At 45.6% G+C, this 12,622-nt stretch overlaps 1 protein-coding gene across 1 annotated transcript in view; it reads left to right on the top strand.

Annotated features, from left to right (window-relative positions):
• The window catches only part of FBXW8 (F-box and WD repeat domain containing 8), a 52,394-nt gene extending 41,689 nt beyond the window's left edge, over window positions 1-10,705 (top strand). The window contains exons 8-11 of the mRNA XM_067307024.1: window positions 2,214-2,341; window positions 6,467-6,640; window positions 8,207-8,323; window positions 8,897-10,705. Of these exons, the coding sequence (XP_067163125.1) occupies window positions 2,214-2,341; window positions 6,467-6,640; window positions 8,207-8,323; window positions 8,897-9,041 (564 nt within the window). The 3' untranslated portion in view covers window positions 9,042-10,705. The remainder of the gene's footprint in view (window positions 1-2,213; window positions 2,342-6,466; window positions 6,641-8,206; window positions 8,324-8,896) is intronic.
• The last annotated feature ends 1,917 nt before the right edge of the window (window positions 10,706-12,622 follow it).

Here is a 12,622-nt window from a genome sequence, read left to right as displayed (position 1 = left end):
AGTTTCTTTTGTTTCTTTAATTATCCATTTGTCAGGATGAGGTTTTGAAACTCATTTTCAGACCATAAAATTGCTCGAGATAGAAGCTGAATTCACAGGTAGGTAAAACCTGCAAAGAGCACCTTCCTCCCAAATGATGGGACTAATTGGCTAGAAATACACGGCAGCACCATAAAAAGCTAGAACAAACAAACAAAAACCTTAGAAGAGTGGGGATTGATGTTAGAAGAGAAGGAAGTGGAGGGGGTAAGAGAGTGATAAGAAGGAAGAAAGCTTTTCTTTGAGTTTTGTGGACCTGAACCTCTATTTTTTGCAGGTTCTCTTTCTTACGGATGCAAAGGAGAAACAAATCATTTTTGAGCTGGTGCTACCTACTTGTAAGAATTGTTCCAGGTCTAAAAGTAAGGTTGCAAGCAAGCGAATATGTAGTACTTGCTCAGATTTAAAAGGGGGCAATCTTTAAATGCCATGTGGAAGCAAGTTTTCATGATAGTCTTTCATGGTCATGACTGAGTTTTTGAGTACATATCCTATGTTTATAGGATAGATGGGAGCTTTGGTCATTTAGATAAATTAATAGTTTATGGATGCTCATTATAAGTATTAGCCCCCGGGGACTCTCCCAACACAGCGTTAGGCCCTCTCTCTTCTCCAGAGTTTTAGTGCCCAGCTGGGAAAGGCTGGTTGAGAATCTCGGATTGGGAGGTGGCATCTGTTGCTGTTGACCCAACCATTTTATTGTTCACGAGTTGAATTTGGCAGAGTTTAGTGACTTTGTCTTTTGCTCAAAACTTTCAAGAGAAAGATCTGATTGCTAGGCCCAGACCTTAGTTTCCTTTGCACTAGAAACTCTGAGCAGTACCTTTGCCAAAATATCATTATCTCTGGTTTTGATTAGTGAGCTGTTGGAAGTTGTGCTATATTTCAGAAAAGGCTGCATATTAGTCTTTACATCTAAAATTTTGAGTCCATTTGTAGATACTTTTTCATAGGTATGGAAGTTCAGTGTTTTTTGTTTTTTTTGGTTTTTTTTTTTTTAAAGCAACATTTATGTCCTAAGTCTACAAAGGTAGAGTCTCTCTTGCTTTACAGAGCTTGGGAAAAGCTACTTTGGTCTTAGGGATGAAAAATCACACTCTAAAAACTGGTATTTGAGGCATGCGACTTGAACAGCGATATAATGCAAGGCAGCACAGATAACTTCAAAAAGACAAGGCTGGGAAAGGGAGCTGGTTAGCAGAGTTATAAATATTATAAGCAGCTGAGGAAATCGTGTATGAATGTATTAACTGTAGTTAGGTAGTTGATAAAATGCCTGAATAAAACTGTGCCGCCTTTTTAGCTGGGAGAAATGGCAGGTGGAGGAAACCTGCAGAGTCTCTGCGCTTCCGTGCAGTATTTCTAGGGATTTTTAAAGGATTAAAGGTTTAAACTTTTGTTGCCTAGAGGCACCCATCACAAAATCATCTGTTTCTGCTCTCCTAATTCAGCCTTTTTGATGCTTATTAAAATTGCACAGCTAGAAAGTAAAAGGCCAGACAGCATTGCCGCTCAAAGGAGAGGAGGATGAACAGAAGGGAAATAACTTGCATCTGTCTTCTAGTATTTAGTGCAATGATCTTCAGTGTTACTTAAAACCAGAGTGGTTTTTATTCCTTTCCCTAAAAAGAATGGTGATTTTGGATGGGATGTGCCTCTTAGTGCAGAACCTTTCGACAGGGCCTGGCAGCGCCGAGTCAGGGGTCAGTTCTGCTCTCTCATCTTTTTGCTGTATTTTATTGAATCCTCCTTGCACAGCCCATGTGTCTAAACCTTCCAAATGTTGATTCCGTTTACTTTTCCTATTATTTCAAAAGTTAAAGTTAATAAAGAAGCGATTTGCTCTTCCCTGTAAACCCTAAAGAATGGACCTGAATAAAATCTGTATGGCTTTCTTTGGTTGCCCAAGACCTATACCTGTCTGATACTGGTTGCCGAGAGCCTTGCAGCTCTCGTTCTTGATGGATTCCCCTGTGCCGTTGTATTTTCATATTTCTGAGTGTGTGATATTGCTATCTCCATAGGGATATCTTGGTTCCGTGTTAGAATATTGAGAAACAAGGCCTGCAAACCATCCCGGTAATGATAATAACTCGGCTCTGCTTCATGCTGCAGCAATATGTAGCTGTTGTGCCTGTACTGAATTTACCTGGTGTTTGTGCTCTTTCTGCCAGATTCTTCTTTACAATCTGGAAACAAGTCAGTGTCTGCAGAAGCTGGGCAACTCATTGGGTGACTTTACGTGTGTCAACCTTCAGGACAGTCCTCCAAACATGCTCGTTACAGGCAATAAGGACAGAAGGTGGGTACTATCAAGAGCAGTAACCCATCTCAAATTAGCTTACTTCCTGTCCTGCTGTCCTACATCTGGACCTGCTAGAATTTGTTTCTCCTCTAATGTTTCAAATGCAGCCTGCGTGAACTTCAGGAACAAAATATTAGGTAATAGTTGGATGTGGCTGCCAGTTTGCTTTGTTTCGGAGAGCTCCATGGGAAGACTTTCTTTTTAAGCCATTTGGTGGACGCAGTTGGTGTACGGCCCAGTGAGACCACTTGGAATATCTTCCACTTCCCCACCACCACCCGCAAAATTAGTTTGGCATTTAAAAGCTCACTTTCTGATATTAAAAAAATAACCTAAGGGATGAATCATGTAGGATGAGATGGGTCCGTCTGCCAAATGATGTCAAGAGTGTATTTCGGAACACTGTGATGTCCCTCAGGTGACAAAAAAAAGAGACTTTCATATGAACAGATTCCAGCTTCTATTTAGCTGATTAGCAGCTTTCTCTTTAACTCCTTGGCTTGGGGAGTAGGATTTTCCCTGCACGGTATCTGGTGCCAGGAATGGACGCGCTGGGAACAGTCAGCGCGAAAGGATTAAAGTGCTTAAAAAGACCCTTTGAGTCCAATTTTTAGGTTTTCTCTTTTTGGCTAGTTATTTGCGGGGTCTGATCCAGTGCACCAAAGGAGATGCGGGATGGCGAGGAGCCAGTCTCTAATGGCTCCCTCTTCCTTCCCTCCTCCTCCCTGCGCTGGGCATCGGGCTGCAGGTGGTGGTCTGGTGTGGTGGTGGGTATCAGCTTGTAAGGCGGATACCTTCCTTTGCCAAATCCCAGACCTCTGTCCCGCCAGTGCAGCAGCTTGCAAAAATGATTATTTTGTCAAACAGCTTTTTTTCCTTCTCAGTGAATAGGCACCGCAAGCAAACCTCACGCTTTCCTCGGCGAAGAAGATAAAGGAAAGATCGTGCAAATAGCAATTGCATGAGCGCATGCAACTGAATCCTTGGGAGATTTTTCCCTCTAAAAGCCGATAATAAATTTTTCCAAAACACCCCAGTAAAACCCCCTTGCCCAGTGATGGAAGAGTAGATAAAGTTGATATCCCTTAAGTGAGATTGACATTTACTCCCTTTATACTGGAGTAAATGTCTACACCCTTTCCCCTCAGTTTTTCAGCGCAAGAATTGACTGAGTTTGGGGGTTGGCTATCACTAAAATAACAGGAAGTCGGGAATCGATAGTCCAGCAGATAAGTAGGGGATCTAGGAGACAAGAGCACGTGTAGCTCAAAGGTCAGTGCATGAAGGGTGTTAATAGGTGCTGGGCATCCACAGGTGGGAAGTGACTTGTACCGCAACAGCCCTGGTACGGAGCAAATACTCTAAATGGGGACCTTTGCCGTGTGAATTCAAGCTGCTGGTGGCCAGCGTGGAAACGTATTGTTGGAATTAAATGAAACATTTTCAAAATCTTACTGATAGGTGCTCGTCTTTTATTCAAAGCCATGTTTTTGAGAAACAAAACAAATCGCCCCATTTGAAGTGAAGTGGTTTTGGTAGGATCTGTAAAATCTGTGGTTTCACACAAAGAATGCTCCTGAAGCCTTGGCGATATATTTGATTATTTATCTGTGCTTCACACTTGTAAGAGAGCTGAAACAGGCAACATATGCTGGTGCACTGCACGATAGCAGCTTTTTTTTTTTTTTTGCTTTTTTATTTATTTATTTATTTATTTTTTGAAGGAATGTGAGACAGTGAATAGCATTGGGAAAGCAAATGCGAGGCAAGTCCAGTGTATACCACTGCTGGAAAGCGTGGATGGAAAAAACGTCTTCCATCTTCCCCTAAATGCGAGTGAGCTTACTTCTAGAGTAGTCTAACGTGAGAGTCAAAGCCTGGTCACAAGAAACCTTCCTTATGGCTCCCTTGAACTGGGATGAGTCTGATGTGCTCCCACTGAGCCCAGCTGTTGAGGCTGGGCCGTGCCAGGTCTGCATTAGAGCATCGCATTAGATGTGCAAAATGCTCTTTTTTCCTTTTTTTTTTTTTTTTTTTTTCCCCCCCCCCAAGCCCATCTAAACAACTCAAGTGTGCCTCTGATTCTTCCAAGGGTGTGCCAGAATGGACACCTGCCTGAAACCTGGGCCCTTGCTAATGAGATAACCAGGACACAAGCAGATCTTCATTTCCAACTGTGCTTACCCAACAGAAGAAGCTTTGATTGTCGTACAGAGCGTGTGCAGCAGGACGGGGAGAGCGCCGAATGCGAACCCGTCCAAAATACCCCATCCCTACCCAAAGCACAGCTCTAATGCGTAGCCAAAGCTTCTCCCTGCTGGAGTTGGAGGAAGCAAGAAGTTCTTCTCACCGTCAGCGACGGTTGTGATGAGCTTTTCCGAAGGGTTACTGGGGAGCCACGCAAAGCGCGCTCCTCTCCCTGTTCCAGCATGTTTTTCTGCATGTCAGATGGATGTTGCTCTGCTGGAGTTTTGGACCGTTCTGCTGCCTTTTATTTCAGTTGCTGAAATGTGTTGTTTGTAAAATCGTGTGATGCAATCTTTATTCGAGAAAGGAAACGGAAAGACTTTGCAGTGCTATTAGGATCGTAGCAGGGTATTGAATGAAATACAGTTAATGCGTTGGAACAAGTATGTTTTGGACTTTTGGGGGGGTTATTGCGTACCTGATGGTTTCATTCTTTACAGCCATCAGCTGGGGGCAACTTTCTCTGGCTTCTTTTCAATTCTGAGATCAGTATTTCCTCTTTACTGCTGGTTTCACTCACTGCATTTTTTTATTCTCTCATGTACTTGGCTTTATCTCTCAATCTTGATGTACAAGGATCAAAAGCCATCTTCCTTTGTGATATGCACTGGATTTAAAACTTTACACTTTACATTAGGTTTCTCATATATACTTCTGTACTTTAAGTGAGCTGACTGATTTGGTGTCAGGTAATCTCTTTTCCCTCACGGGCCTGCGGGTTTCCGCTGTCTGTCGCTGTAGATAAGGAAAAAGAAAACCCATAACTCGGTTACTCTTCTTGGAGTGAAACTTGCTGCAATTACCAGAGAGATCAGGACTTTTATGAATATGTAGATAAAATAGAAGTTAAAACTGCAGCCTGGCAGAAACTTTGCTCTCCTTCATCACAGTCGTAATAGTTATACAGGGGAAGGAATGTCTGGTAGAAAGGAGAAGAAATCTTTCTTGCTAATCTTTCTCCTGTTTCTGTATATTCTGAATGATCAATAATTCCTGAAAATCAGATGCATCTAAAAGGTGCCTGAAGTAGCTAGTTCCATTATTGAAATCTTTTCGGAAGCGGTGCTGGGTGCTTGTGGATAACTCTGTTTCGGTGTCGGTGATTAACTCAGTTTTATGTATAAACCTAGGGTTCCCTTGATTCTTCTTTCGAATTGCCACACATTTAGTCCTTTCTTTGATCTTCCTAATGATATTATCCCTAGGCCTTAATGGACATCGCTCAGGTACTGAGGGGAAGGATATTTTATCAGTACGCCAAATGCATAGTCCTTTCTGACTCACGGTAACATGTAGCGAGGCACGGATAAAGGAGCTTTCTGGGCATTTCACTTAGTATTCCCATCGCCTAGGACTTGCAAAGAGACAGCAACATCCTGCACAGTGGGTGAAGTCTCCATCAAAAAATCACAGAACCGATGGCAGGTGTCAGAGTGAAAATGCCAACGGCACGCCGAAGCGGCAGGAGCCGTGACTTGAGTGGGTCAGGGTTGGGCAAGGATCTGGGCGAGCAGGCAATACCGAAATGAGCTCATCGCCTACGTGGTATTTCGGTGTTTCAAATAGTATGTGGTAGTTCGAATTGTTCCTGTATCCGTGTTGCTTTTTCCCTGGAGAAGCCTGGGTGGATCACTGGCTCTTTGGTCTCGGTGGAAATGCACTGAGTATCTCACGTGGGAAAAGAGAGTATTAAGAGTCTGTGTTCAGCCATCAGATTAAACTACGGGGTGGGAATGTGGGACTTGTGCTATCGCGGGAGAGCAGCGTAGCTGTCCCAGGCATGTTTTCCTAACCCAGGGAGCACTTGCACTCTCCGGATCCGCAGGCTGCACATCCGCAGCTGCTTTCAGCCCTGCTCTCAACTCTTTCGTTTAGGGTCAGGGTATACGATCTGCGCCAAAGCGAATCTCTGTGCTCCCTCTACGCCCACCACTTAGGAGTGTCGGCAGTGCAGATGGATGACTGGAAGATTGTGAGCGGCGGAGAGGAGGGCTTGGTCTGCGTGTGGGATCAGCGGATGGGCACCAAACTCTGGGAAATGCACGCCAGGTAATTTCGTCTGCTTTCGGTATTTATATTGCAAGGGTATTGATTGGATGCAGCGCACAGGAGGACCGCGGGAATGGGATGATCAGGACCGAAATGAGAGCGTGCCCCTGCCTAAAGCTTCTGAGAGCAGCGCTGCGGTTAGATTAGTTTTCATTTGATACGGGAACTGATTTAAAGCACTGGACTTCCCGCAGTTCTCTTAAGTGCGACTGTTTTTGACCATCTCTGTTCTCTCTGCTGAATCTTTGTATGGTAGCTGGCTTTCTGCACACTCGTTCATGCAGGGTCTGAGCAGCGGTGAGCAAAGCCAAATGGGTGTTTAAACTCAGGGACACTGATACTGTAGTAACGGTTCGAACCAAAAGTACAAGCAGAGCTCAGGATCCTAGGATTGACAGAAGACTTAGTCGCTACAGCCAAATTACGATTTCTTGACCAAGGAGGAATTCCCAGGGAGTTATCTTTGTCCAAATGAAGACCTCGAGGATTTGGCCCTTAGTAAACCTGAGTGATGCCTTCTTTTTAATAAAAAGAAAAAAAAAATCAGGATTTATCTGTTTCTTTTATGAGTCTTTGCCAAAGAGGAGGCAGATGAGGTATTTACAGCCTCAGGAGTTCAAGTTGGAGTTGTCACTGATTAATAGCGGGTATCTCCTTCTCCTGTGACCCTGTGAATTGTAAAGCGCATCGCGATGCAGCTGATGCATTAAGGACAATATTGCATTGATTAGCTCCTGGAGCAACACTAACGAGTGTGCCAAGGAGGGCGAGCGCTACAGATCTGCTGGGCTTTGGGGATGGAGGAAGTGTACTAAAAGTGAGGCCATTAGATTAAACATTTAAAATATTGTTTAAGCTGGGCAGGAATCAGGAAGGATCACTCCAGCAAGCAGTCGAAAAGGCTTTCCTAGAGAGAAAAACTGTGTGTGAGTTGTTATCTGTGCCTGTAATCCAATGTCCCATATGGAAAGGAAGAGCAGAAGCAAGGGAGGTGGTAGGAGACGCGTTAGGGTCGCGGAGCTGAGCCGTGTTGGTCTGAGAAGATAAGGGGCTCCTGCTTGACAGTAAATGCTGTCACCAGGGTTCTGGGGTGGCTTTTTCACCAGCGAGGGGGAAAAGGAAAGAAGACTAGACCTCTCGGCTTATGCCACGCAGGGGACTTCTAAGTCAGTGGTAGCTCAGTGCTCCGAAAGGGAGGTGCGCGGAGCCTGGGTGCCGCTCGCGTCGGGAGGCATCCCGCTCTTCCCGGGAGCGTGCTGCTGCCTTCCCTAAAGCAGGCAGCGCCTGTCTGTTGGGGCCTCGCAGGACTGCCAAGTGTCTGAAATATTCTCCGGCCTCCACGTGTGTTCTGGTAATAGTCCACTAGATGGTGATAAAAACTGTGTTTATCTATTCCAGGTCGGAGGAGAAGAGCCAAAGGTAAAATTTCGGAGCCTCTAACCATAGACAGAGTGCTGAATTAAATGAATTCTTGTCTTAATCCTGCGTAATTCCTTTACCGCACTGAAATTTTTTCAGAGCCTGTTGCAAGTGGCACCTCACCCTGTGCTGCGGTTTGTTTTTCAGACATCCAGTCCGCCATTTATGGTTTAATTCTCACAGCCTCATCACTGCAAATATCCCTGATGAGAAAACCCCCCGAGGCGCCAGCATCATGGACGATGACCTAACCGCACACCGCAAGTGAGTAAGCCAGCTCTGAAGGGTAAGGTTTTGGGCATTGCAAAGGTCAGCTTTTTTTATATATATATATATATGTTTAAAAATGGCACATGAAGCACCTAAGTCATGATCCAGAGCAGTAACGGAGAGGTATACCATGTAAAAACAGCGTAAACCTTTTGAAACCACTGATGAATTGGCTCTCTATTTACTTCTGAGCACAGGAGAATGCGTTTGTTTTTTGGCAGATGAATATAAACGCCACCAAAGCAAGACAAGGAATGCAGTTCTTTCCTTGCTTTTGATATTAGTAAGGATGTCTTCTCCTAAAGGAAAACTGCTGGTATTTAAACTTCAGATTTTGCTATTTGCATCTCAGATGACTGTTAGCACTTCTAATTGAACTATCAAGCTACATTATACTCATCTTCCCCATTCCTGAACAGATTAGAGATGTTTCTGCAGATGACAGTTATGTCTCTGCATTGCTAAAGCGAATCATTCACAGTTCATTTTACCAACTTTGTTAGTTTCTCCTGTTGAAATATATAATTAATGTAAAATGGTATGGTGTCCCGATTGTGTTGTGCCCAGGCATCGAGGAATCATCTATGCCTACGAGTTCTCAGCGGACCAGCTGGCTGTAGAAAGCGTCCTTCCGATTTGCCGCTCTTCCTACGATGAAGTGACCGGTTATAACTACAACATTGGCCTTGCGGTTCCCTACGATAACATCTAGGTAACGCACTTTTAGTTGGCTTCTGTGGTCCAGCTCTCTGCCAGGCGCGTGGCCAAAGGGAAGAAGAGACAACCGCCGAAAAGATTGCGTTGGCTGCAGGCGCGTTTCATGGGCTGCGCTTTTGCCGAGAACTTGGGGCGTGAACGAGAACGGAGAGTACGGCTGCCCTCAAAGGCTAAATAAGACCAAAATACGTTGCTATGCAAACGTTCAAAGGTTCGCTGCTGTGGAGCAGAGAGACTGAAGAACGAAGGGGAACAGTATACCTCCGTGTAAACAGAATTGGTCGTTCCCACTGCCTGTGGGAAAAATGCTGCCGATCCCGTCTTGGCAGCGGACGTGCTTTGGTCAGGAAGCAAGAACCCTGAGCGGCAAGCGGCTGCGATCGGGGGAGCCTGGGAGCACGTCGAGGAGTTCGTGCCCTTCGGTTGCCTGCCTACCCTGAGGAAAAAAGAAAAACAAGGCCTTGGAAGAAGCATCTTGCTGTGTCACATGTTTGAAATTTCTTTCCTTATAATGAGCTGCTGATTCTTCTTTTCCTTTCAGTTCATCTGAACATGTCTACAAATAGACAAGACCGTGCACCAAAAGTTGCCCTGCTTGTGAGAGGGGAGGTGGATGGAGAGAGGGAGGGGAAGGCTGGCCTGGTCCAGGCTGGATGCTGGGGCCCTCAGCAGCTTCAAAATTGTTTTAAAATAAATTATTTTTTTAAAATCTCTCAAATTCTAGATTAAATGTTTTCTAATGGTATATGTATACATGTGTTTGTGGCTTTTCATTCTCAAGTCTTTTAGGGTAGACTGGGCACTGAAGCAAAAGGCCATTATGTCCCTGGCTAGCTGCAAAGTACCTTCTGTGTTGGGTCAGACCCTTTCACCGAGTCCGAAGGCTTCATGAGATGGCTTTAACTTGGGTTTCTGGGACCATCCTTACTTCAGAGCTAGGAAATGGTCATGTTGGTGTAATGAAGTAGAGGAGATGAACTACAAGGCTTGAGTACGCACTACCGTCCCTCTGCATGGGTGGTCGCACTAATGCCTGGGAGAAGCATTCAGGCTGAAGGATATAACGTGGTTCTTGTGGGGATGCTGAGGACTAAGGCTTTATCTTAAACACAGAAGTTGCACTGATATTGCTAGGACCAGCTTGGCTGAAGAAGTGCTGAAGTCCCGTACGGATATTATTTACTGTTTTAGAACTGTTTTTATGGTTGTGATTTGCACTTGTAAATTTACTGGTGCAATCCAAAGCAATATAAATCAAGCTGAGATTGAATTCAGTTGTAACGCCTTGTCAGTGGCTTAATGAAATCAGTTTAAAAGTGTGCTTGGTTAAATCCGTATGAGCTGATGCTCAGGGGAGGTGTGCTGGAAACCGGTGTCTGAGAGAGGAACTGGCTGAACTGTGTCACGCAGGAGTCACTCGGGCCAGTGCACTGCAGCAATCCCTGGAGAGCCCTGTGGCAGCTTGCTTCTGCCTGGAAAGGGAAATAGTTTACGACTCTTTATTGTATTTGGCTCGTGGTGGTTTCTCATGACCCCCAAGCCAACTTTCGTGTGCGTGTTTGGTTTTAAGCAGTTACCTTTCCCTCCTAATGGGCTGATGTAAGAAATGCAAAGGGGGAAGTCATTCAGTCTGACCAATAAATTTTATCTTTTCAAGAAGTCTTTGGTCTTTTTTTTTTTTTTCCCCTCTGCCATTCCGGGAAGCCAGCTCCCTTCCCTCATTCCTGGTAGAGCAAGAGGTATCACGGATACGTAGCGTGGTTCAAGAGCTTAGGTGAAACCTGTCAAGTAAAGAACAGTTTCTTTATCACAAGTATTTTTTGGGGCTGGTCTAGCCGTGGGTGGCTGAACATAGACGGCTTTCTTTACTGTTATCTCCCCATCGGTGCTCTGTGACCTGCTGCCCTGCCTTGCTTAACGGACCCTTGGCTCGTTACCGCTTGCCTTGTTGTCTCGGGGCCGCTTTGTTCTTTCTTCACCTCCCTGCTGTAAGCAGCAGATACGGCTGTCTTGCGCCAGTGTCCTGAAGTTCACCTCCGCGCTTCTCCTCTCTGCTGCTTGTGGCAAAGACGTCTCTCTGCTTTTACTGTTCCCGAACAGACTGCAGTGGCACCGAGCTGCTGGAAAACCGATGCTTTGCAGCATCGGTATATGCAGAGGTATCTGCTGAGGAGGGTTTGATTCACTGGGGGCCAAGCATCAACCCATTTGGTTAGTGGAAGACTTGCTGTTAGCTTCAGCGGAGAACGGGCTTGTCTGTCCTTGCGGCTGCTGTTTTGTTGCATCGCTGCCTGCCTGCAGTTCCTGTTCGCTGGGCAGACTGGGGGGTGAGCCTTTTAGTCCGTGTCTCCTGTCGCTGGAATTCATTTGGGAAGGTTATACCACAGTAGAAGGTTGTGGATATATTTAATGTGGATTCAAAATGCAAATGAGGACACTTAGGTTGTTGGAGAGTGTCCATGATGGGAGTTTAATTTTTGTTTCTGAAGAGGGATGTTGTCTTGTCCTGCTTCACTAGGTAGTGAATTCACTGTTGTACTGAAGTGGATGCTGGAGTGTACCAAACGCAGCAGTGACTGTTTACATCTTCTCGTGTTTTCACTGACGCATAAATGGAGCCTGGCTCCAGATAACCTCAAGAGCAAGAATGGAGTCACCATCTCGTCTTCATCAGAGATAGATACCACCTTTGAATTTCCTATCTGGGGACTCCTGCTGCTACCGGTACGCAGTAGGTCGTTGCAGAGGTGGACTCCCTTATCAGCTGACTCCTGTTGTATCCCATAGGCAGAAGATATCATTGAATGAGGTCGGGGGCTCTTCCCTGTGTGTTGGGAGACCTTCTGGAAGGGTATTAGCATCAGTGCCAGGTGGCAGAGTTCATGATTTCCAAAGAAAGAGTTGTCCAGGAGCTGTAGTTAAGGCATATTGGACCAGTGTCATTGATTGACCAGGCGGAGGTTAGTCTGAAGGCTCATGTGCTGTGTGCCGTGCTGACTACCATAAGTTGGGCTGGGTAATTGCAGGCAGCTACAAAATCACAGTAAAGGAAGACATAATAATTTGGGCTAAGGAACCCCAAGAACTTCTGTTTGTTTCTGTTCTCGATGGCAGTGATCCTTAGCAAGAAGGAGCGCGCATTGTCTCGGTGAGAAGGATAGTTGGACATGAAAGGCGTTCCCTACTTTATGCAAAGAAAATGGAAGATCAAAGGGGGTGGCTGTCACCGGCTGGCAGCCTCCAGCCTCTTCCAGGTTGCAGAGCTCTGGCTCTCACTAGTGGAAAAGCGATGGGTGGCGAGTGGCAAAACAGCCTTGACGCAAAGGACGAAGGTAGGACACACACACAGCTCCAGTGCTGCCTTAGCCAGAAACTCCTGCACTTGAGAGAGGCTTCGCAGACGTCATGCTGGAAAAACCCCAGCTGTTCCTCCCCATAATACTTTGGATCCAGGCCACCAGGAAAGGCCCCAAGAGACTGCTTTTTGGTGCTGACGAACAGGGGGTGCAGCCCCTGCAGTGACGTTATTCCCTATGTAGAGCGCGGTTATGGGGCTCTCTACATCCCATCCTGTTG

The sequence above is a fragment of the Apteryx mantelli genome, chromosome 17, assembly GCF_036417845.1.
Source record: "Apteryx mantelli isolate bAptMan1 chromosome 17, bAptMan1.hap1, whole genome shotgun sequence".
In the NCBI taxonomy this organism is placed as follows: Eukaryota; Metazoa; Chordata; class Aves; order Apterygiformes; family Apterygidae; genus Apteryx; species Apteryx mantelli.
This window is presented reverse-complemented; position numbering and strand designations above follow the sequence as displayed.